The following is a 26519-nucleotide window of genomic DNA, read 5'->3' as shown; positions in this document are numbered from 1 at the left end:
ATCAATAATATAAAAAAGTTGAAAGAAATAATCAAAACATATTATCTAATATTTTCTTATACATTTGAGTTTCACATTTACAAGGGTTGGGCAAATTCTTAATTTTCCACACTGTGTACATCTGTCCTTATTTATATTTGTCCAAAAATATGATTTACGAACCATTTGCAAGGTGTCAGAATCAACCTTGATTAAACGTTGGCCCCCACAGGCATCTTGGTAGAGAACACACCAAAACTGAGTAATTGGAAAGAACATGAAGTAGTAATCCACAATAAATACTAGAATAGGGGCACAATCCTTACAGCAAATTCACAATATTTTAGATCATTCACAGGGATTTCCTGGTGTGGTACAATCACAGTTATAATGTGAAGGTGGAGAAGTTTAGTCTATAAAATATACTCTTTGAAGCACCAGGAATAGAGATACTTCTGCAGGAACCTTGCACACATGGCCAAGAAGATAGTGTGTATGTACAGAATAGTTTGTTTCACAACTACATTTCAGATGAGAATCACTGCAATTGCTGCTCTACCACTAGTAAACTTGAATTATTTTGCACTTCATCTGTGAATATTGTTGTTTTACTTCTTTTCTACTGCTGACACTTGCAGTCAATATTTATTTAAATTCAGACTCCAATGATGCTGTTAAAAAGTAGGAAGATGCGCACATCCTCATATAAAGCAAGTCAAGAGATCATTTGGAAAAAAATCCAAATGTGAATTATTAGCAAACAATAAAATGTGCATCTTAAAATGTGTTTTCAAATTTGTAAAACTTTTGTAATAGGCTAGAAAGCCATAAGAGTTCTTTAAAATCATCTTCAAAGAACTAGCAGCCTCTCTATTCATTTGCTTAAGAAATGCATATTTGCCTACCTACCAGTCTGCCTAAAGAAGATGTGCTTCCCTATACAACTATAAGCGGTCATTATGAGCTGTTGATTTAGTTTAGAGAAGTTGCCCAGTATGTCGAAGAAGTTCCAAATATTTCAATCACATTTTTTTCTTAACTGATCTTCTACAATCTTCTAATTGGGGTGCTTCAACACTTCTTTCTTGATAACTCCTGATTTTTCGGTTTTCTGTAGAAGTTCTCTTTTCCCCTTAAACTTAGTTCAGAATTTTCAAATTCAATTCAAGTCTTTAAGTTTTCCTTATTTCAGGTACCATGTAAATACTGAAATATTTATAAATATGGGGAAGATACCTCATCTACAAAGTTTGCAGTCCAAATGGTATCATAAAACCTACTCTAAAACAAAAGGATTTTTAAATTTTATTTTCAGGAAGAAATCAAAACTATACATTGAAACAAGGTACTATACTACAAAAGCAGGTCCTTCTTCCCCCCACCCCCCACTATTCTGGAAATGTAAACAAAAATTTTAAGTACAAAAGGCATTCTGTGCCTTTTACTGTGAACACTTTTTCAGCACCTCAATGTTGTTAGGTGTACTTTATGCCTGGTAAAGCAGAAATTCTGTATGCTCACATACAGGGGACTTCAGAGTTGTTACTACCAAATATCACTGGTGAAGCTAAGCTCTTTGGATGATAAAGGTAGCAGGGAACTGTTCCTATGAAATTCTTGGGTATCTTTCAGGGTACTATTAAGAGGTAGCTGTCCATTGAGTAGTGTCAGAGGCAGGTTGCAATAAGTGTGGTGGTTGCCTAAGGAAGGTACTGGCAAGGTGGTGGTTGGCATCTCGTGTTTATAACCACTGCAACAGTGTCTCATTTGCATTGAATCTGAATGGTGGAAATCAGGGAGATCAGCTTGAGATGACACCAGAGAGGCCGAGGTACTGGTCATGGCAATAGAGGGTATAGGCTGGAGTTCTCCAAAAAGTCCTTGTTCTGCAGAGTCCAGAACATGGCACCGAGAAAGCATTTCTTTCTTCTTGATGGGCATTTCATGTACTAATTGCTTCCAAAACTTAGAATTTAATTTGCTGCTTTTGGGTCCCTTCCACTTGATCAAGGACAGAAGTTTGATGCTGCGCTTTAGTGATTCCACTTCCTGGCAATTCACCTTTCCTTTTAATTCTGTACACTCAATCAAAATCACTTTGATTTCTCCACTGACTAGCATGTTATGGAGTCTGCTTTCCAATTCGAAAATACTCCATCCTCGTCTGAGAATATAGTCTGGAGTTAGCACGATAATAAGTCTTCTGCTTTGCTCAACACATCTTGTGAGATCTTCAATGTATGCTACAAATCACAGAAAGAGAGAAAGAGTAAAACAAAGACATTTCCAGTCTTTAAAGCATTAGGTTTGCAATCTAATATAGCAAAAAGCCAGTCTTTCACTAATGTACATCACATTTTCTTTTCTTGTAGTACACATTCAGAAAGTACATTTCCTAAAAAAAAAAAACAATGGAAAAAAAACCCTCCACTTATAATACTTATTTTCTTTCTCTTCATCATTACTTACAGTGTTCTGTTGACTAATACAAAACTCTGACTTCTTCAGAGCTTAGATGTATTTCAGCTATTTTTATTTATTTAGTCATTTAGTTCAAGGCAGTCTTCCAAATTTTATCTCAATGTATCAACAGCTCTAGGGGAACAAATAATCATCAGATTGATGAAAAGAGAAATGGAGTTGTTTAATGAATGAAAGGTCACTGTATTTATGGGTTTGACTTGGTTTTCCCCGTAGTTTTAAACTACTAAACTACCAAACTACTAAAAAGTTAGGGGGTATGTATATGAACTACTTCAAAGATAACTGATAGAAACAGTGGAAAATCTCTTCTAGAATCATAGCTTGTTCCTCAGAATACCTTTTGTTATCTGCAATCTTAGGTTCTCCATGTTGTCCTTCAAACTGAGAGATAGGGACGTGGTGTTTTTGTGCCCATGTGTTTAATTTGAACCAGCTGCCCTTTGTTCCAGGGAAGAGTAAGGGGTGAAGTTAGAGGTGGGGGATGATGTGGAATGAATGGTAAAAGGATAAAGGGGGAGTCAATCAGTTGAGAAGTCTTTGCCCTACTTTGTGGAGCAATTCTGCGAGTGAGGTGAATATGTTATAGTCCTTTCATGGTAGAAAAACACTCAACTAATTCTAGATTTATTTATTCCACAGAATAATCCTTTTGCAATCATGCTTCCCAAAGTCTTATCCGCCAAAAAGGGAAACACACACATGTGTTAACAAATGGAGACTTGGACACAGGTGCAGCAACAGAGAGCTGTCTTTACTAAGTAGAGCACAAGGCCTTGTCTAATGTACAGTGCCCTCTAGCAGAAGCAGTGCTTACAGAAGCATAGCAACATTTGTCACTGCAAACCTGCCCAAGGTTACAGACTGCTTTCAAGAAGTCACGTCCAGTACATAGTGTGGGGCCACCAAACAGCCCAGTACAAGCCATTTGAAAAGAGAAACTTATTTTACAGATGCATATTTTACAGATATGTCTCTTTTCCAGGGTTTTATTTCCACCACTAGGCAGCAAGAACATTTTCACAAGTGAAAATGAGTAAACTTTCTACACACCCTATAGATAAACAAAAAACTTTTTAAGAGATACACATAAAATTGCCCACTTAACAATTTGTTGTTACTGTTGTTTTGGTTTTTACTTAATACATTTTAGGACTTTCTCATGCAGTAGTTACAATGAATATTTGTAAGGCAACTTCTAAGTGGAGTGGGAACCTCTTAAGAATTTAAAGAGATTATTTATTCAGGGAAAAAATCAGCATTGAAATCTAAAACAAATAAAATAAATAAAAACAAACAAACAAAGCAAAATAAAAACATCACACGAGCAGCAATGGGGAAGTTATCACTCTGTAATTATCACTTAGAGAACTGGTGAAACAGAATGGAAGGAAAGGTAGAAAGTTTCAATAAAGTGGAAAAATTTTATCCCAATGTATCAACAGCTCTGACTCTTCATTTTCTTCCTTTCTTCCTGCTCCCAAAAAGAAAGAAGTTATGTGGGAAGCTTCATCATTAGAGGTTGGATCTGTAAGATACAGTAAAATAAACTATCATGCATCTTTCCCATTATTCTTTTCACCTTTCCTCCACACAAAACAAAGCAAAACAAAACAAAACCCAAACCCAGATTAAGACATCAGTACAAGAGTCCATGAAAATACAGTTTTGCCAGGTAAATTATGAGTTAATTGTTAATTTCATAGAGGAATTCTTTACAAAATAATTTACCAAGGGATTATTCCAAGTAGTATTCTTCCCTTATTAATTGTAGCTTTTCATTTAATTAAAAAAAATGATCTGTACAAATCTTGTAAGGAGCACATCTGTCACATAAACTATGCCTCTATGAGCAACACTTTTTCTATATGTTGGGATGTAGTCTAATTTACTTTTTAACTATACTTTTAAAAACAAAAGGTATGTCTATCTATACATATCTCTACTTAAAGAAAAAAATTACAATCCAGGTGTCCACAGTCTTAAGAGAAACTATATACATACGTACTAATTAGTTTGATTGGGATTTATGGGCTTTGGCTTTTGCTATCCTCTTTCCTGAATGGGGAAGGGAACAGGGTACGTTTTTTCTTCCCATTTGTATGTTTCTCCTCCTTCATCAATCTATTATATTTTGCCATTTGACAGCTAAGCCAAATGCAACATTTAGGGTTTTGGGGGCCTCTTAGAGATTCATTAGACAGAATTTGCATTTGCCTCCAGAAAGAATGACTGTCAGGACAGATCCCACTATGCTCAGCTGCACAGGGTGTGGGTGTTGAAGGGAACCTTGGATAGAGGGAGTGGTCCCTGTCTCCTGCATACTACACTGGCTGTGCTTATCCTGGCAAAGCCTAGTGGAGAGTTGAGGCAACCTTCCAGATAATTCCGGCCGAAAACCTGCTGTGGAAGAAAAAAGGTCTGAATTATCCTGGTTTGCCCTATATATACATTAATCATATGCACTGGAGTCAGTCAGTCAGTACATCAAAATTTTCCCTGGGTAGACACAGACCAAGTGTCCCAAAGAAAACACGAGCCATTTGCTTGGGCCCTGAATTTCGTGTTCCATTTCACTTGGTGAAAAACCAAGTGGAAGTTTTCAGATGTGAAGCCCACATTTGACTTCTTGGGATGGTGATCAGTGGCTGGGCAGCAACCTCAATGTTTGAAAGCAGCTGGGGAGGTGCCTCTAAGAGCTGCCTGGCTCTAAGGAAAAGAAGGAGAGACTGTGCACTAGCTTCCATATTCTGGCTCTCTCTCTGTTTTTCTATGTTTTTTTCTCCACCCCCCAGCTCCTCTCTACCTCTCTCTTTCTCTCTTTCTTTTACTGTCCTGTCTCCTTCTTGTCCTTTTATCTCCCTTTTTTCTTTCTTGCTCACTATTTCTGCCTTTCCCTCTCTTGCTCTCCCTTCCTCTTTTTGTCTATCTCCCTTTATGCCCTTCCTTCCTCCCTTCTTAAGTCTTTACTTTCTGTCTTTTTATCTTTGGGAAAAAACCAGGACCTAGCCATCATGGAAAATGTAGTAAACTAACAAGAGACCAAACAGGTAGGATTAATATTTTTTACTTGCTAATCTTTAGCCAGGGAGTTGTTGCTGGCTTCTATGCAGCAAGTGCCCCAAATAATTTCCCTCTTACCCCCAGGTTGCATGTTTGCATCCAATGACTGTAAACTAGAGCCTGATCCATTAAGAACATGTCCTGTTTTTGTATGGTCTGTGAGCAAGGAATAACTTTTTAAGGGTTGTGGAAAAAAAAAAGAATATGATGCAACAGAGACCATATATGACCCACAAAGCCAAAAATATTTACTATCTGGACTTTTACAGAGAAAGTTTGCTGCCCTTGAATTAGAGACCAATCAGGGTGTTTAGGTTTGGAAAAGTTCCAAATAAACTAAGCAGAAACAGGTATCATGTTAAGACATTGCCAGTCCATAGCTAGTGTAGTCTGTGACAGGCAGTGGTGTTTGCCGTGGTAGAGCTGTGGTTTTGTGGGGGGACATTTTAGAAACCTTCAGAAACCATTCTAAAAAGCTTGTTACCACGAAGAGATAATAAAGAAACTTTAAAAAAAAATCCCCAAATCCACAGCACACATGAATAATCATTAAATCTTGCCCTGACTTATTCAGGAGAATTTAGTAACTGAATACCAGGAATCCCTCAAAGGCTCTTTTTTTCCACATAGAAAAATATAAAATATCCCTTAAATAAAAGGTCATTAAGTTATTTCTTTGCAGATTTTGGTTTGAAGTAACTTATGGTGACAGAAAAGACTAAAGAAGCCTGGGTATGATAGTCTTCTGCTTCTCTAGACAAGGCCGTGAAACCATACCAATTTATCAGACACAAAATAAAGCTAATTACATTTAGTCTATTTGTGATCTTCACAAGTGGTAAAGAAAAAATCCCCTTGACCGTAGTTTTATAGAGGCTTGAGTTGGTACAAATTCATTTTTCACATTATAAGTGCAACTTCAAAGAACCTTTTTTCTTTTGTCTATACTGAGAGTTGATGGAGATTATGGAATAGTGTAGAAAGGAAATGCATTGTCACTAGGCCCTCTGTGGGATGTGTACCTATTAGAGAATGAAGAAAGGTCAAGCCAACAGGAAGCAAGGAAAGTGACTACCTAAAACTATTAAAAGGAAAGCAAATTCAATTTAAAAATTTCTTTCAGGGGCAGTTGTATAAACCAAAATTACAGTGCATTTAGAAAAGTAGAATTAGATCTACAAAAGTGACTTGGAAACAGGACAGTTATTAACAAAGCAGAAAAGCAAACTGAAGAAAGAAATGAAGCAATGAAATAGAAGCAGGAAGAATGGCAGCTCTAAGAAATGGCTTCTAATGGGATGTGTATACTTTCCCCCAAAGAACTCAGTACTCTTCTAAATCTCAGGTGCTGAATCTGCTGCAGATGTAGGCAGAAGAACAAGGGAGGAAAAAGCCCCCCATATATTTAGGAATTTCCATGAGGTCTTGCTACTGCCTACTAACCACCTGCTTTATCAAACTAATCAATTAGCTACTTGTAAATTATCTTATGTCAGGGTCACTGTTAAGGGTGGTTGACATATTTTTAAACAGTTAAAAGACAAATAGTCTGTAGACAAAGACATGATTTACTATTTTTTCAAGTTCATATAATAATAGTTTGATATACCCACACCTATGTACATCCACTATCAGTTAAATAGACAAATCATTAGGATGAGACAGGATGCATTAACATAGATACTACTTCGTTAATTTTTGGCCAACATTATCAACAGTGGTATTTCTAAAACCTATGGGTTAATATTTCAAGACTTAAATTCAAGATTTAATTTCTAAACTGAAATTAGAAATGGGTTCTTTCTAATTGATTAAGTTCTTTCCTTTGACTTGTATGGAGAAACCAGCAAAAATAATATAGGTTTCCTATGTATCAAAGAAAAATGTATTATTCAGAACTATGTATTTGGGAAAAATTATTAGCTCTCTGGTATAACTAGATACAGCAAAGTACTTATACTGTTGTCTCACTGAATATACTATCTGCATTTTAAATAATGATGCTTAATACTAACCTATTGCAAGAGTTATATAGATTGACAACCTGACTCTTTTATCTTGGCTGATATTAGTAAAGATTTGGGTCTTGATTCTGCCTCTGGCAGATGTTAGATTCTGCCTGTGTTGTCTGCCACAAAGATTGAGGCAATAAAATTTTTATTTAACTAGATGTATGTGTGGGAAGGAGGGGCTTTCTAAACAGTGCGTGATATTACTTACCTTACAAAAACTTTCCTTTTCTCCTCCAAGTCCTTGGCTTGATATTTCATAGATAGTTTATTGGGCTAAATTTTTTGGTAGGAGTTTTGTTTTCTACTGACTAATGTTAAGTATACTAATTAATACTTATTGATAGTTTGGTTGATCAATGGTTAACATGGATTTGCTAAGACCTTGTAAGTATAGCGAACTATGTTTATTCACAGTTTTTACTTTGAAGACTGTATTTCTGGTAGTGAATCCCTTACTTTTGCTATTACATTTTACCTGTGGGTGGGTGGGGAAGCATGACAGTAGGCAGAATTTACTCTGGAATATTGTCCACATCTCCAAATGCTTTCTCATCTCTCTTCACCTCTTTACCAAGGGTGGAGGTAGGTAATGGAACACATTCAGAGAATATTGAGGGAAAGATAATGTGGAGAGTAGCAAAAAAAGTCTGCAAAATGTCCTTCCTCTCTCTTTTCTCCCTTAACGTGATGCCCTAGAAGCTTGTAGATAGAACTAATTTCAATCAATGCAATCTTAGTAAATAGGGAACAAGATTACCTGCTCTCTCTTTATATTGTCTTTTCTGTGGCTCCTTTGTACTTAAAGACAGTTTTATCCTGGTCTTATGCTCTCTCTCTTTTTTTTTAAGGTACTTGTTCTTTGTGCCATTCAAGCAGTAGATTTCTTGATTGAAACTCTACACAGTTCTTCCTTAACCTCAAACTTTTGTGAGAAACCTCAGTCCATTGACCTCAGTACATCTGGAGGCATATTGGGGTACAATTCCCTTCTCTGGACTTTAACATGAAGGGGATAGTGGGCATATCTAATTTTATTCCATGTGAGTAAATTGCACACAACGTGTTAAATTTCCATAGTTGTGCATGTCACCCCTGCCTCACACTTTTTAGGTCACAGACATCAGATTGCCTGAAAAGGATTTTATTACTCCCCAAGGAAAATTTACTTGAATGGTGTCCAATATGTCCAGCTATTAGAGGAACTATTGGCAATGAGTACTTACAGATCCATGTACAAAAATATTTTTTGCATGCCTCACTTAGCAGTGACTAGGGATCATCTGACACCAGATGTATTCTCCACTCATTTGTCATTCCATTGTCAGCACAATCACATGGCTAGCACTAAGCATTAAAAAACTGAAGATTAGAATAGTGAGGAAATGCAAGAATGTAATCAGACATTATCATTTTCCCTTAAATTACTGAAAGAGTTATAGGATTCTTGAGTTTCACTCGCTCAATTACTCCTTCAGTAATACTGATACTTGATGCCAAATTCATAAATATAACTTCAACAGACAGAGCTGATCAAACATATGTATGACAATATCTTTAGTTTATTAATGTCTTTCTCTAGTATAATAATGCATGAATAACTCAGTCTTTGAATAGAAGAGAAAATTGAGATAAATGTCTTTGAAGGATTTTTTTTCTCTTCAAATTCCACTTAGATAGTCATAGATTTTTCTAAACCTTCAGAAGGAACTGGCTCAAGTTATAACTGTTAATAAATATTGCATATGCATTTTTAAGTACCTTGATTGTTTTCTCTTAAAGGCAAACAACAGCTACAGGATTGGGTTGTTTCTACTTTTAGTCTTAGAATGTTATTTTCTCCATCTGATCAGTAGCCCTCAGCCTAATTCAGTAACCTTTTATATTTTCATGTTTTTTAATCCCTGCAGAAACACTGAGAGAAGGTGGGATAGAGAACCTAAATGGTACTCATCCAAAAATGTCCCCAGTCTCAGAATCTCAATTGCACAGCTGGGTTCTATTGGTCACATGTCAGCTTCAGAGCACATCTGTTCATTCCTCAAGGATCCACTAGGCCTCATGAACACAATGTGCTCTGTGTACAGTACTTTACACCACAAAACCCAGCAGCTGCAGGGGTGAGAAAATCTCTACGTCTCAAGTTTGTGTCTCTAGGCAGTTTGAGTAGGGTGTTTTCTATCTGGCTTTCTTTTGGTTGCCTGTCAGTTCTGACACTCAGACGCCTGTTGGCAACAAAGTTGCTTTTGCTATTCTCAGGACAGATGTTTCTAGCCTGGGAAGAGACAAACCAAATTTTTACTGGAAAGTAGGAATTCTTGCCACATTCAGGCACCAAACCTGAGAAAACATAAGGAAGATCCTGGCCACAGCCTCAAGAATGGAAAGGTAGGCCACTGCCAGGAAACTAATGTCCAGATCTGAAGACTTTTAGTTTTAGCCTTTAGGAAAAATATTTGTGTCAAATCTTCCCATCTCTGCTGGTTCATAATGGCCAAAGGACACTTCTCTAGTAGAGCATGTGGGAATAGTGCAGACACCACCTTACCTTGGAAAGTGACATCTTTATATTGAAGCATTTTGAGAACCCTTGATCATATGAGGAAGAGAGAGACTGAGAGACAGAGAGAAGGTGGGGGGGAGTCCCCTTCATGTACTTTTGAAATTGTATGCATTGGAAAGGTTTGTGTGTTAATGAGATTGAGTTGGAATACCATGAGAATGGTGCAAAAGAAACTGAAGATACATCAAAACTGAAGACATTAAACATTAATGGGTTAATGTCATAGACTTCATTAATTTGATTCATAAAAAATTATTGTTGTAGATCAAGGATGATATTATGAAGCCTGCTTTTACAGTCCTCAAAGGCCTCGTTGCTAGTTTTTGGAGGAAGGAGTGGTCTTGGGTCAACATATTTTAAATGAGATGTGAGGGACAAACATAGCTTATAATATTGTAACTAGTTTTCCCCCCAGGAATGTGTCTATATTTATATAGCATAACCTGTTAAATCTGTACCAATGGCTGCAAATACAGACCACAGAAGCTTCTTTAATAACACACATACACCAAGTCCAGAATGTTCTACTCTGTCATTCATGTGTAAATCAAGTATATTATTCATATACTTCATCGACTTCCTGAATGCATGCTAAAAATGCCAAGGAAAAACTCGTTAATCGTGACATGGTGACTGCTCAGCCAGCTCTGAAATGTTGATGGAAAAAGAAAAATTGTCAAAGGGCCTTTTTAAGAACTTCTGCAGGTTACACTCGCAAATCGGAATTCAGAGAACATGAATTTCCTTATTCAGGAAGGAAGGATTAAAATCAAACACCCTCCAGTGGTTGCATCTAAAAACTGCATAATTGTCCCAAATGGCTTACTTGTAAAAGGAGTCTTCCTGTGTACCATTGAGTACCCAGGATCCAAGTCCCTGCTCAGTCTGATTGTTGTAGAATCTCAAAAAAAATTAAATTGATCTTCTATGGACTATAGAATCTCTGCCGTCCTAATGACTTCTTGGGTGTTTTTATGTTAAGTTCTTTAAATGTCAGGGTATACTAGGAGATGACTTCTTATCATCTCTTATTCAGTGTGTTATAGTCCTCAACTCAAATCTTGTAATTTTGAGCTAGGAAACATGGTTTATATAAGCCTCACACTCTATGGTCAAGGAGGATGTTCAGACGTGTCTATGATACACCAAAACAACTAGTTAATTTCAATCAATTTAGCCAAACGACTAGCTAACTCAATGAGGTATAAAATATTTTACCACCTATTTGGCTACATTGACACAGTGTGTTGATTCAATTGACCTGTCAGGTCACCAAAATAGACTACATGGGAGCATTAAGAAGACATGATTTTGGGATGCATCTCTTTCACCCTCATGCTGCCTGGGTCTGACTCTCACCTATGCATAATAGCTTCTTCTTTACATAATAAGCAAGTGTCATCTACTGAGTCTTACGTAAAGTGACTCTCCTGTGTTCCATGTTATCCCCATTTCCCTTTCTGATGTACATGATGGTGAAGCAATGTTTTCCAGTTCAGAAGAAAGATAGTCAGCGTTGAAATATTTAGACATGAAGACTAATGTTTTTCAGTCACTTGGTGGTGTAGATAAAGACTGCCTATTGTGGTGCTAACAATTTTGGAATAAGACAGAAAGGCCAGTACCGCATTGAATCCCATTGAAGATGACTTAACAGAGAATATAAATTCCACTTTGGTAATGATGTTACTTTAATACAATTTAGGATATTATCACTCTAAAAATTGATTTTGCAGAATTTCTACATTTAAAAAGTTGCTCTTGGCAAAATAAAAATATAAGTAGTAATCTAATAAATTAAGCAAAAATAGTAAAGAAATGTTTCTAATTTTTCATCAATGTTCAACCCCTTGTAAGTATTCTTTCTAATATCAAAAAAATAAAATAGCTTATTTTAAGTACTGATACTATTCTTATGAATTATTCACAATTTTTTTCTTTCAGTAGGAAAGCTCCTTTTTAGCTTTCACATTTGCCTTGTTAAAGACAAATGCCATTTAGGTACTGTCATGAAAAAAATTAAACCCTAACTTATTTCATTCTCATTATTTCCTCCTATCTTTGACACTGCTCAAACAAAATCAACAAGGACCTATGAAGCATCCAATGAGCTCAAATTTTCTGCTATATGATGACAGGAGTATGAGGATAAATGAAATATAGTCTCTGCCCTCATGGAGCTTACAATCTTGCTGAGGAGGTAAGATATAAATAGATGGGAAATTCTATAAAATAATAAAAGAATGTAAAATATCACCAGGGTAAAAAAGTTTATAGGCCAACAATTGACTGTGCACGGTGACTGCTAGGGCTGGAGAAATTATTATGGGCTTTTTACACAGGCAGTGATATTGAGAAGAGTAAGTAAGATTTGTAAAGGTATAAAAGGCTAGCATGAACAAAAGCATTATAAGGACACACAATGTATATCAAAGGCACAATGCGGTTAGATTAAAAGGTATAACTAGGGGAAATCGTAAGAGACAAGTTTAGGAGACCAGTCTGGGCTAGCACCAGACTACAGAAGTGTTTAGCTAAAGGTTATGGATTTTATCCTATGGGAAATGGTGAAAAATTTAAGGTTGAATGGGAGAGTGACATGATCAAGGAGTTACACATATTTGTGGAAATGGATGGGAAGAAAAATAAAGAAGGCAGAGAGTAATCAACACTGCAGTAATGAGGTGATTAGGGCCTACACTAGAATGGTAGAACTGAGAATGGAAAAGATGCAAGAGACAATGGATTTGGGAGAGAGATACAGAAGAATCAAAAATGACTCAGAGGTATCAGCAGGTTCCTTGGGGTTCAATCAATGTAGAAGTGGTATCTCAAGTCATAAAGATGAAGGGAATTACAGAAAGAAAAGAGTAGAAGACTATGGGAAGGAGTTTGGGGAATTATTATGTTTGTTGTACAGGGAAGTAATGGACCAGTAAATATTGTCTTCTTTGTTCCTTTCTATGTACATTTAAGTGTGCATATTCATATGCATACGGAAACATACTTAGATACATACACATTCTGAGAAAAGAGATAAACAACCAAAGTACAAGTGTTTCAAATTATCTCCTTTCAGTTTAGCAGCCTTGGTAGACTGTTGATAATCTGGATAAATGTTATGGCGTAATAGCATGATCTAGTGGACTTAGAACCAAAGTCAAATAGATCTAGGTTCTAATCCTAGCTCTACCATTTGCCAGCTGTCTGATCTTGGACTTCTTGAACTTACTTTCTCATCTGTAAAGTGACGATAATAGTACCAGCTCTTTTTCCACACAGGGTTATTATAAACATGAAATGAAATTATGTGAAAATATTTTACATACTGCGAAGTATGGAAAACACAAGCCTTTTAATTTTGTTATTGCACGTGTACAAATTACCATATTCTGATTTGTAGTCACATTTTATTTTTTTAAGATTTTATTTTATTTATTTATGTGACACAGAGACAGCCAGCGAGAGAGGGAACGCAGCAGGGGAGTGGGAGAGGAAGAAGCAGGCTCCCAGCGGAGGAGCCCGTTGTGGGACTCGATCCCTGAATGCCGGGATCACGCCCTGAGCCGAAGGCAGACTCTTAACGACTGCGCTACCCAGGCGCCCCCTAGTCACATTTTAATCGCCCCCTCAGTATATTAATATAGACTCGTATGCAAACTAATTCCAGCAGTTTTATTTTCCCTCAATGGCATTTTAAACTCTTTGAGGGCAGGGTTGTATTTTAGGCTTTTCTCTATTCCCCTTATGCTTTAGCCTATACAGCACTCTGAACATGAACAGGAAATAAATATATATTTTTTTACTTGAGCCTGAATTTATTCCAAAAGCTCAAAAACAGCTTTCAATATGCAGCATAATTTAAAAGTAGCATTCAAGCCCACATAGTCCAGAGCTTCTTTAAAATAATTTAAATACACAGTGAAAGTGCTATACCCAATGGCCTCACATACATTTTTTATGTGGATTTTGTTCTATAAATCTGGAAATGAGTAACAAGGCATAATTTCAGTTATTAGTGACAATGAATGTAAGTATAAGTAGAAACACAATGACAGAAGACCAGCTTTGGCAGTGAAATCCATTGAAAAGACTTTGACTTACAGAGATTTTTTTTTTAAGGATCATCATTTTCTCAGAACACTAAGGCAATATAATAAAAAAATACCATTAAGGCATAATTTAAAAACCATACCTAAAATGTTAGTGAAAGTGCCTTTTAAAAAATTTGTGTGCTAGAATGTCAGAACACAGGCATAGTGGAGAAATTTGAATTTAATAAAATCTGTGAGAAACAACTATCTAAATACTTGACTCTGACATTGAAGCCATCATATAACTTCATAAAAGAAACAAAATTTTTAAATACAAAACTTGAAAGTACTTACTTCCACTTGGAATCAGGTCCCTTTCTGGGATGAAGAGTTTATATCCATAGTGTTTTTCCAGGACATCTGGCAGTATTTCAAGAGCAAACTGCTCTTCTTCAGGATTGTCACAGTCTAAAGTATCTTGGTCCACTTTTGTATAAGACAGATAGGCATCATATTCCTTATTGTCTTAAATATAAAGAACAACAAGTGGGTTTAATATATTAGTAGGTTCTCTTTAAGTACTAAAAGTCTATAACCACTAACAGGCTGAACTAAGCACTGTAACTAGTGACTGTCATTAACAATTAGGAAAAAAAAAATAAACCGCATGCCATGTTATAAGAAATCTAGTGCATTTCCACATAACCTAGTCATATGATATGGGCTGAAACTGTTGTGGTAATGGGAAACCTATAGTCAGGACAGAATAAAAGAGAGAATTATTATTTGTGACTTTTGGTGACTATACATATTTGTGATGTTCAGTGATATGTGAATGATTAGCTCAGTGTGTTTGAATGCAGGACTAAATAGACCAAAGTCATGGATTTGAACTTTTTCTATGCCAGTTGGCTTGGCTTTGTTACTTGGTCACAGACTATACCTCTTTTGCACAAATATGTTCAAGAGATCCAAGAGGGGCTGGGCCCTTGAGTGTGGAAGATCAGAATAATCCAGCCTCACTCCTGGAGACACTATTCACAACACATGCCACATTTCCAGTTGGTTAGTATCTTCATCTTCATATACAAAAAGTAGTTCATTACCAAATATTAGAGACAGCAGCTGGGTTTTATACAAGTGCATTGTCTGTTATTCTTGTTCAATCCATGGCCAACTAATTTGACACAAGCTTCCAAAGGAAGTCTTTGTTTCAAAATATACATCCTTCCATTATTGCCAAATTAGGTTTTCCCTTAACACATTTAGTCAGGGAGTTAACTGTGCTTTGAGAAAGTATTTTTTTGCTCCTTTGCTGTACTGGCTCAGAGCCGGCCTCCCCAAAGAGAAAATGTAAAATGTTTATATATTTTTTCCTAAAAATTATTAATGAATACAGCTACTCAAGCTGTTAGTCCCCATTGGTTTTAGAAAGGCCACATTAGAAATGTTATAGTGGTTTTCAAAATTTCCTTATTTATAGAAAATTATTTTTAAAAGTTAATGTAGTGAGCATAGACTTAAGTGAAAATGTTAGTATTTACTAAACCTTGTTACTTGCAAGAAATAATTTTAAAAGATAGGCAAATATTTCAGGATTTGCTTCTAAACCTCTTCAATATTTTCCATTAAAGCAGATCTGATTAGAATATAGCTAAAACCTGACCAAAAGCCAATTTACAGAATGAAGCAGCCACTCATTTATACCATTAATGATTACGTTCTACCTACTAAAGGAGGAATAAATGATATACATATGAAGAGATATAAAAACCTTAGGGTAGAAATACGTGGGACCCTCTGACTATCTAGAGATATCTGAGGCAGGATTATATTGTTCTAATTCTAGTAAGATTCCAGTCTTCACCACCCCCACATGAAAGGAACTCTGGTTATTTATGTTATGATGGTGCCTGAAGCCAAAAGGCTTTTCTTTAGCATGTCCTCTGGCTGAAAAAGGCTTCCGTAAACCTTGGTTGGGTTACTTGATTGCCAAGAAGCAGATGCACATGAAGGACTGCCCTGGATAGTTGAGATCATTTGGCTTACAAATGGGGCACATTCCACTCTTATGCATAAAACACCACTTGGAAGTGAGAATGTTCATAAGCAATGCTAATGTAAGAACCTCCTGGTAATCTTAGCACCTCTGCCCCTGTTCCAATCAAGCTCAGGATGCACCTGCAAGCCCTTGACTTTTTCCAGCTATAATTACTCACCTGGGACTTAGAGCTGCCGATGATACACAGCTGGAAGAATAAAATAGGCCAAAGGACAAACAGATCCATTCCTATGAACAGAATGTATTTCATTGTTCTAATGGATGGTGCTGCTGCCTCAAATTCTGTAATGTCAGACCAGACCCTTGTTTCTTCCGACTTTGATAACTTTTCTACCTCACAAACCTCCCTACTAAATTCAACTACTTATTAATTTCTTCAACAATGATTTGTTGAACATCCACTATGAGCTAGCCATCTGCAATGACTACCTGACCTTTTAACTCATCTGACCAGGCCTTTATACTTTTGCCTCCATTGCTTATCCTGACTAAGACTATTTGCCCTCCAACCATGCCTAAACGCACATATTCCTGGTCCTTACGTACTTCACCTATGCCCTATATAGGTGATGCTACAGACTTTCTTCTAGAAAAATATTGCTATATTTGCATATCCCAAATCAAGTTATAATAAAGAACATGGATGTCTTTGATATGTGTAAACAACCAACACATCTGGATGATAAATTTTACCTAACATCTAGAAACACATCACTCTTTGGAAAAGTGTTACTTCTGGTTTTAGACATGTCCCTTTAAGATGAACTAAAGATAAAGAGCTTATGGTGGCTGGACAGAACAGGAAGAGCGCTCTCAAAGCCACCATGTCAGATGTCCCAGAAGCTCTAGGATGCCAGCTAGTGAGCAAGCAGTGTTGCAGATGCCACAGTTTAAAAAATGCACTTATATAGACAGCCAAGAAAACCTCATGAATAACCACAGCTGTTGCTCACAGAGAGGAGCAAGATGGAAGAGCAAAATCGACAACATGATGCAAATAAGGTTAACAACAAGGCCTGAAAATTGTTTTAAAACCAAATGGCAATTCAGCAACAGCACTTAGCTAGGCAAGGCTAATGAGCCTCCCTCTGTGTTAAATCATGCTGACTAAGCTCATCTAAGGAACCAGAAAATAGAGCACAATGCAGATGGCAGAGCATTATAAGAAAGAGGGCTTGCACAGCAATCACCATAGGTATGTTGTTCCCAATGGAGAAAGAAGTTATGAGGAAGGGAACCAAACTGTCTGTGGAAGAATTTTCCTGTTGTCACACCTGTCCTTCCCAGTTTTTAAAGCTCATTTTAATCTTGTTCACCACCAGGAAGCCATTCCTGTTTACAACCCAGTTCTTCTAGGGCTGTGCTAAACACAGTGCTAAATCCTTAGCTTCTGAAGTGCAAAGACTGTGTCACATTGTTGATTATTATATCCCTAGTGCCTACTATAGTATGTGTGTGTGTGTTGATCCAGATGAGGAATATAAGTAAATATACCATACACAATGCCTACCACATAGTAGACACTTAATAAATATTTACTGAACAACTCAAAGGTCAAATAAATGAAGCAATCATTGTTTGGTGGATAAAAATGAAATGAATTATATAAAAATGGCTAAGAAGTCAAAGTCTGATGGGTTGATTTTATTTTATAAAAATAAGGCATTTTTATAAGAACTTTCAGAAAATTTATGAGATATGAATCAAAGAGAAAATGTAAACAAAAAGTATAAGGGTAAAACTAAGTTGTGTCCATGAGATGCCAAAATATTTAAATAAAGAAATGAAAAATTTGGAAATTATCTAGCTGATATTTGGCATCATGAAATCGAGTATTTCTAAAAGAGCTTTAATATTCATTTATTCATCCTCACCGCATACCTGCTGACTTTTTAGTATTCCATTCAGCTAGTACAGGTTGTGTATTTAAGGTCTAAGTTTCTATGTAGGAATAAAAAATGTTTGAATACTCCTTCCTAATGAAAACCCTTGACATCCCATCCTTCCCCATTACATTTTCTCCCTAAGACAATTGGTTTGGAATCAATACATACAATTCTCTAATCAAAATGCTCTAGATTATTTGTCATCTTTGACCACATGGACCACATTGGAGATGTAGATGCAAAATGGAATATTTTATCCCTGAAATGTCCTATAATAGTAGCATGAATTTAGTCTTACAAATATGTACTACAACTGATCAGTTAATCTGGATTATTGGGTATGGGTGATGAATGTAATTAATTATTGTAGTTTAATTTAATAAATTGTATCATCACTTACAGAGAATATTGACAAATTGCTTATATTCATGACTCAAAACAAAGTAATCACAGGAGCCTCCCTTTCATGTTCTTTCATTTAGACAATGCATCTTTTACATTCCCAATGGGATAATTTAGCCATATGTTGGCACCTGGGAATCAGTGACTTGTCCTCAGTAGCACATTTCATCTAGTTATTTTACATGTGCAGGTAAGAAGTCAGATTTTTCTATATTAATTGCTGGATATAGAAACTGATTGACCACATTTTCATATACATTGTTGGAGCACATAATTATGGTTGGAACAGGCCCTAATCACTCATTTTGAAACAATGTCTGAATAAGGGTATGTAATACTTTTAAATGGGCTGCTATAATAATTAGGTAAATATACTGCTTTGTTAAAGAACATGCATATATATGCATATATACTCACCAAACAGCATATCTCTAATTTACTATGAAAATATAAAAGTCAATTAAAACCCACTCATATCATTACTTACAAAATAGAAAACATAGGACCAATATCAAAGATTCCTCAAAAACTTTTTTTACAGGGGCGCCTGGGTGGCACAGCGGTTAAGTGTCTGCCTTCAGCTCAGGGCGTGATCCCGGAGTTCTGGGATCCAGCCCCACATCAGGCTCCTCTGCTATGAGCCTGCTTCTTCCTCTCCCACTCCCCCTGCTTGTGTTCCCTCTCTCACTGGCTGTCTCTATCTCTGCCAAATAAATCAATAAAATCTTTAAAAAAAAACAACTTTTTTTACAGTCACCACTCTGCCCTTCTTCTACCACTATAAAAAGAAACAAAATCATGAGCTCTTCTCCTTTGAGGTAAGATCATGATCTTAGAAAAACAAACAAGAGCTCTAACTTTGATTATTTCAATATAATGAAAACTAGAATCCAAATCTGACTTTTTAATGACTTACAAATGGACTTGTTTTTAATTTTGGTTTACCTAAGGCATTCCACACATACATTTCCAAGACTTACAGTAGTTTGTGGGTGAGGACTCTATGCCTATTGAATTACATGTCATGATTTCTTATTGGTATTGATTTGAAATACAGTTATTTATTCTCTTGAAAAATTAAATTATTTTTGAATGTTCAAAGAAACAAGGCTCAATACAATGCTTTGTTGATAATTCATTCAAATATTTCCAAGGGCCTTAGATGGCACACATAAGAAAATTCTAAACTACATTCTGAATTTCTATCCTTTAAGGCCATTTTTGAGACTGGTTCTACAATCATCCAAAATATGAGGGTCCAGATGCACTGTGAGCTTTTAAAATAGAATCTTCATAGCTTTTAATCTATTTCCTAAATGATTTGTTTGTTTTTTTCAATACCAGGAATGGCTAGAAATGATCTGTACCTGAATTTGAATTTTCTGGAGGAAAATAATGGAATTGATTCTTAATTTATTTCTTAGTAAGGGGAAAGGTTTTGACAGCAATTATTTTAGTTCCTGATCAATTCATGTCTCCTTGTTAAACTGTTTATTTAGAAATGTCAAACATTACAAAAATAAAATAGTTTAAAGAACATCCATATATCCTTTACCCAGATTCTATTGTTAATATTTTTCCCCTTTGTTCTCTTTCTTGATAAATACACAATTTTTTCTGAACTTTTTGAGGGGTAACTTGCTTTAGTCATAGCCTTGTAACTCTAAATATTTCATCATGTATCTCCTAAGAATAGGGATACTCTCCTACATAATCACAAATACATGCCTTTTAATTGAATTCGAACAATATGAGACAGCTTACCATTGGTAGTTTCATCACTTCCAAAATGCTGTCGGTAGAAGAGCATCAATTCAGTATTGTAGCATTTGTAGATGACCATAAGCAGTACAAGGAGGAGGAAGATTGCTCCCAGGCCTCCTGCAAGTTCAATTTTGTAGATTAAATCTGGAACCAACAGAATAAACAGGAAAGGGTAATTAAATCAGCAACACTTGGGATCTTTCCATATTTCTAGTCTGTAAGATGTACAATCCATTCTACTTTTCTTTCCAAAAGATTCTTGCTTAATGCTGTAAGTAGCTTTGTTCTTGACATATTTGTATAAATCAAATTTTCATAAAATTAACTCTTTTCTAAAGATTTGAGTAATTTTACTGTTGAAAGTGATGTCTATCTGAAAAGGAATAGTCACTCCCAATTTGTTTTGAACACATCTAGATATTACCTATATACTTCTGTTTTAAGTGTATCTCAGGGAACTGTTAGAACTGCCTTTTTCTGTGTCTAAGGCCAATATTTTGTTGTTTCAGTTAAATTACCTTATTGACTTAGTAAGATTACCATCTAGTACCTCTCAGGCTACAGGCCCTATTCTTCTAGATGAGAACAGCATCATAAAATTATTCTCAGAATCAAATAAAATTGAATGAGCTCGCAAGATTTAACTGTTTCATTTAACCCTAGGAAAAGAATCCAATAGAAGGCAACCTAGGGAAATTAGCTTATCCATTTCCCCCACTTATTTGAATAAATGACTATAATATGTATACAATATAATATGCCCAGTGGGGCTAAAAGTGAATGAGAAACCCAGGCTAATAATTTGGACTATTCAGCCAATACTAGGCTACCTGATAGTAGCCCTAGGCTGCTCCAGTGGGTCAACCTTAGAACTGTAATAGCTGGAACAATTAAATCAACACATAATGGAAGGAGACATAATGTATCCCAGGCTCAGGGAATGTGACTTACCTGTAGCTTAATTAGTGATATTAACAAATCTAAGGGGTATCATAAAAAAAGGAGATAGTACCATGGAATTTAGAGAAACGGGAAGTCAGAAGAGAATTTAGAATGTTAATTCAGCAATGTCTAGAAGAGAAATGCTGAATCTGAAAGACACCAGACCAGAGACATATTTTCCCTTGTGAAATTGGGACATTCATTCGTCTTAATATAACATAGATAAAATTGCCTAAAAGATTAGCTAACCTCCCCTAAATCTAATTGCATAATTACTAACTGACTTTTCTTTTTATTACCATTTCTGTTTACCATGTAGCTAGAAACTGGAAAAGAGAGTGACATTCTAGTTTGTTCATCAGTTGTTTATGAGTTTGGTTGACATCAATCAGCCTCCCTGGATGGGTTAATTCTGGGGCACTGTCAAAATCAAATTTCTGACCATGACAGATTGCCACTCTTGAAGGTCTCTTAACAACCAGATTGCCAACCTTTCCCTGGGGATATCCCTTGTCTCTACATAGGCTTATTGCTTAAGAGAAACTAGTCAGGCTCATATGACAATTAAGATTAAGGAAAAAGATAAACATACATAATATATATTACATATAATTTTTACTACACACATACTACATAGTATATATAATATACTACTACATATATATAATAGATACTACATGTAATATATATTATACATAAAATTTTCTACCAGGCTATTAATCTGTTCTGTAAGTAAACCTTTAGCACAAGAATCCTATAGGGCGAATATATAGATGAAGAATCTGAGACTCAGTAGTTTAATTCACTTACTCAAGGTCATACACCTAAGAAGTGGCCAAGATGGGACTTGAGCCCAGATATTCTAATTTCAAATTCAAGATTCCTTTTATTACACCACAGTTTTATAAGCGTCAGCCTGGAAATTGACAGAGGAAAACAAGCCTTCTCCCTTTTGCTCCATAGAACTGTTGGTAATGCTTCACGAGAACATGTGACTTGTAGTGAATTTTGGCTCTTTCTGCCCTTTTAATTCCAAGGAAATAACCTAAACTACAATTCACCAGGCAGAATGAAAGGACTGAATAGGTCTCAGGCACTTCATTAGAGGATACTGAAGAATTCTGTAGCTGTACCAGAGAGAAAAAAAGGGGCTCCCGGGGGTCCCGCATATGAAGAAAAGTTTTAGGTTTCATGGCGAGAGAGGGAATTTGGTCTTGGAAAGGAGGTTGAGTGAGAGAAGAGATGGTAGAAGCCAGGGACAGCATGGCAAATCAGGAAAGTCACTGAATGGAAATGTAAGAAGCATAAATAAATGTTACTCTTTTTGAGTAAGGAAAGAGGGGGGTTGATGGAAAAAGGAAGGGAGTGGGGCTGCTGTGAGGGACAAAATATGTTAAGGAATATCATGAGCAAACCCATAATGAGTAGGGATAGGAAACTGGAATCTATCTCTGTCCTGCCTGCTACAAGAGGTAGTCATTTTGAAAATTGAGCCACAACATTTCAGGTAAAAAAAAAAATCCTACCACACATTAGCTCTGCCTCCTGCCCTCTATATAGAAAGTAGCTTCCCAGGAGTCGCTGCATACCTCTATGTGGTGGTAAGGCAGGCTTGCTTATGAGACCTGTGTGGGCGTACAATATCAAAATCTTTGCTTGTTTTCTCACCATCTTACATCAGTTATGCATTCTTAACAGCCAGTGTTAAATTGACAGAGCAATATGATTTTTTTGTTACTCTAGAAACTAACTTCTCTTTGATCTTAGGACATTGATTGATTTGATTCAACATGCTTTTCCTGCTGTAAAATGTTCATTTTATTTTGTAAATATTTTGGACGTTTTCTCTTTCCATATATTTCTGTTTCTGTCTCTGTCTCTGGTCAGAATAGACTTCAACTGCTTTCAAAGTCACCAAATGGGAATTTTCTTCAGCAATTTCTATGCTATTTACAGAGTAGAGTTACTATTAGGTAGATGGAAAACTTCAGCAGTAGGAACAATTTGTGCTCCCAAGTAGCAGACACCTTTTTTCAGCAGTAAATTTATGAAAGAAAATCATGGTGGTGAAGAGTGCCTTTGTGGTTTGAGGGTCCATTTCATAAAAATGTCTTTGAAAGATATTACCTAATGATGGCTGTTTACGCTGAAAACTGTGTACCTAGTCCTTGAGACTCAACCAGTGTTCTTTCACTCAGCTCAGGCAGAGACGTTAAAAGGGAAACATGCATCCTATAATCAGAGGGCAGAATTGTCATCACCCAGATGACACCTGGATTTTCTTTTGTCTTCTGTTTTCAGCTGCCATTTTCCATCTCAGCAGGATCTATACTTCTAGGGACATTTCCTGAGAAGGTGAAAGTCATTTTATTTGGACTATGTCTTACATACATATCACAAGGATAGCTATATGCAGAAGAGCAAATATTTATGGGATTGTAACTTTTTGTAGGCACTCAAAGTACAAGTGTAGTTCATTTTAACCTTCTTAATTTGAACCCAACTATTTCTTCACTTTGAACATGAAGATCAGACATTATAGAATGGGACAAGTAGCAGCTGAAGCCAAGGGACTAGAGAGAGGGAAGACTGGAAATGTTTTGAGCTAGCTCATAAGTTGGGAAGCAGGTTAGGAGATCCCAGCTGATTGTTTCCTATACAGACTGGGGGTTCGGCATGGGGCAGTAGCACTGGGAATGAACAGAGAGATTCAGTGGTAAGATCTGTTTGTGGGAAAGGCAATATATGCAGAGAAAAAACAGTTACCAGAATTTCCTTAGCATAAATTCAGTCTTGGTTCACACACACACACACACACACACACACACACACACACACACACACAAACAGGATGGACTTCTTACTAAAATGTTAGTTGTAATTGTTGATAATAGTTTATCAGGGAGTGAGCAAGTGGTAGGTGAAAGTAAAAGATGGATAGGTCTTTTTACTCTGAGAAAGCCTGACCCTGTTAATTGGATATATTAGACATGAGTTTTCATCTTATGAAAGGCCTTTTCACTGTATGAAAGGATTCATCAAATCTCCATAATTACCACTTAGGGCATTTTCAGTATTTGACTTACAGCTCATCAGGAAGTTATTGTTTCATAAAAAGAGCCATACTCATATTCCAGGTGGAAACACTGCAGCCACTGAGGCCAGGCTATGCTGGGATAAAGTTTGAAAGGTTCAACTCTACAGGAAACATCTGAAGTTTTGCAAGACAAGCCAGAGCTCAGTCTGATTAGAAACGTTGGAGCAGAGCCATCAGGCTTCTCAATCTTTTCTGGAGCTCTACCATATTGTTGAAAGCTTCTAAGGAAAATGGAATAAGGGAAGATGAACTGCATCCTTCTGCAAAGAACAGTGAAAAAAATTTAACTGCTACCTAAAACAGAGAGTGCAAGCTGGTATACCATGTTCCCCCAAAAGATTTTGTTGTTCTATACAGTATTTCCAAAACATGAATATCAATATTTAAAAATCAAAAGATTGCATACCTAGTCTTTCAACTTAACTTGAAAATTCAGAAGTTCTCATATCGCTGGGTTTACATTTCAGCAATCATGGCAATGATCTTCTAGAAAAGAGTAGTGACTGCCCCTTTAAGGTGAGGCATGTTTTCTCCAGTCTGTGTTTTTTTCCCTAATATCCAGCCTCTTTAAAAAAAAAAAATCACTATCTGCCTGGCCCCTGAGGTATTTACATTTTCAACCTCCCAATCTGGAAAGTGATTTTCTTTAAAAAGAGAAATGCATTTAGATAGCCCAAGGCAGACACTAGTCAAGAGAAAATCACAGAGAAATCCTCTCTACCAATCCCTGTTATCTCTCCCCACCTTATTGCTCTGGCCCTCTAGGAGGAGCATTTTCACCCAACAAATATTTTTGAGCACCTATTATGTTCTATGCCCTAGGGATACAGCAGTAAATAAGGTAGGAAAAGTCCCTGTTCTCATGGAGTTTATATTCTAGTGAGGAGGGGGAGATAAGAAGAAAACAAATACCCTGTCCCCCAACCCACCTCTGTGATGGGCATTAAGGAGGGCATGTGATGTGATGAGCACTGGGTGTTTTAAGCAACTGATGAATCATTGAACACTACGCCAAAAACTAAATGGTGTACTATATGTTGGCTAACTGGATTTAAATAAAGAAAAAAGAAGAAAACAAACATGTAATGAGATCTCGAATAGTAATAAATACCATAAACAGAAATAGAGCCAAGCAAGCGAAAAGAAAGAGAAAGTGTTGGGTGGTTTATCAATGAATGATTAGTTCAAGAAAATATGGTAACGAATATTATTTCCTCTTAAAAAAGAAGGAAATCCTATGATTTACTAAAACATGGATGAAACTGGAGGGCATTATGCTAAGTAAAGTAAGCCAGAGAGAGAAAGGTAAATATTATATTGCATGCTATCACTTACATGTTTATCTTTATCTTAAAAAAACAAAAAACAAAAAACAAACCCTGAAGTCATAGAAAAAGAGAGTAGGAAAATGGTTGTCAGGGGCTGGGAGTATGGGAGGAAATAGGGAGAAATTGGTAAAAGGGTACAAACTTTCAGTTGTAAGATGAATAAGATCTGAAGATCTAATGTATAACATGGTGACCGTAGTTGATAACATTGTATTGTATAATTGAAGTTTGCTAAAAGGTCAGAACTTAAATGTTCTAACAAAAAAAAAAGAAGAAGGTAAATATGTGTGGTAATGGATGTGTTAATTCAACAAGGGGTATCCTTTCACAATGTATATGTATAGCAAATCATCATGTTGTATACTTTAAATATCTTACAATTTTATTTGTCAATTTTACCTCAGTAAAGCTAAAATTTTTAGGCAGAGAAACTGAAGCAGTCCCTGCCCCCAGATCTGGCACTGAAGGAGATGAAATGGACCTGGCACACTGATTTGAGCTGTATTACAATTCTTTAAATTCTAAACAAAAGAAAACAAAAAACAAAAACAAAGGAAGTGATGGGTAGTACTATTTTATATAGTGTGGCCAGGAAAAACTATTGAGTAGGTTTATATTTAAGGCGAGACCTATATGAAAAGAGTGAGTGAGTCAGGGGAACAGTGAGGGGAAGAGTGTTCCAGACCCAGGAAATAGCAAGTGCAAAGACCTTTGGTCAGGACTGTGCTTGGTGAGCACAAGAATTAGAAAGGAAGCTAGTGTGTGTGATGTTTGAGACAGATAGGCAGATTGTAGCAGAAAATGAGATCAGAAATCACAAAAAACTATGTCATGCATTATAGGCCATGGCATAGATTTAGGATTTCATTCTAAGTGTAACAGAGAGGATTCTGTAATTGGAGGGTTCTG

At 36.3% G+C, this 26519-nt stretch overlaps 1 protein-coding gene across 4 annotated transcripts in view; it reads right to left on the bottom strand.

The window, feature by feature from the left end:
• Positions 1 to 1381: 1381 nt before the first annotated feature.
• The window catches only part of IL1RAPL2 (interleukin 1 receptor accessory protein like 2), a 592769-nt gene continuing 567631 nt past the window's right edge, over positions 1382 to 26519 (bottom strand). For 3 of the 4 annotated variants that reach the window (XM_034649538.1, XM_034649539.1, XM_034649540.1), the window contains exons 8-10: positions 20244 to 20387; positions 14484 to 14654; positions 1382 to 2222 (exon numbers count right to left, since the gene is read on the bottom strand). In XM_034649538.1, coding sequence (XP_034505429.1) covers positions 1525 to 2222; positions 14484 to 14654; positions 20244 to 20387 — 1013 coding nt within the window. In that variant the 3' untranslated portion in view covers positions 1382 to 1524. Of the gene's footprint in view, positions 2223 to 2997; positions 3989 to 14483; positions 14655 to 20243; positions 20388 to 26519 lie in introns of those variants that run through there. The other variant, XM_034649541.1, reaches the window with a different exon arrangement.

The sequence above is a fragment of the Ailuropoda melanoleuca genome, chromosome X (genome assembly GCF_002007445.2).
Source record: "Ailuropoda melanoleuca isolate Jingjing chromosome X, ASM200744v2, whole genome shotgun sequence".
NCBI classification, from domain to species: Eukaryota; Metazoa; Chordata; class Mammalia; order Carnivora; family Ursidae; genus Ailuropoda; species Ailuropoda melanoleuca.
The sequence above is the reverse complement of the archived record's forward strand: the minus strand, read 5'-3'. Positions and strand labels throughout refer to the sequence as shown.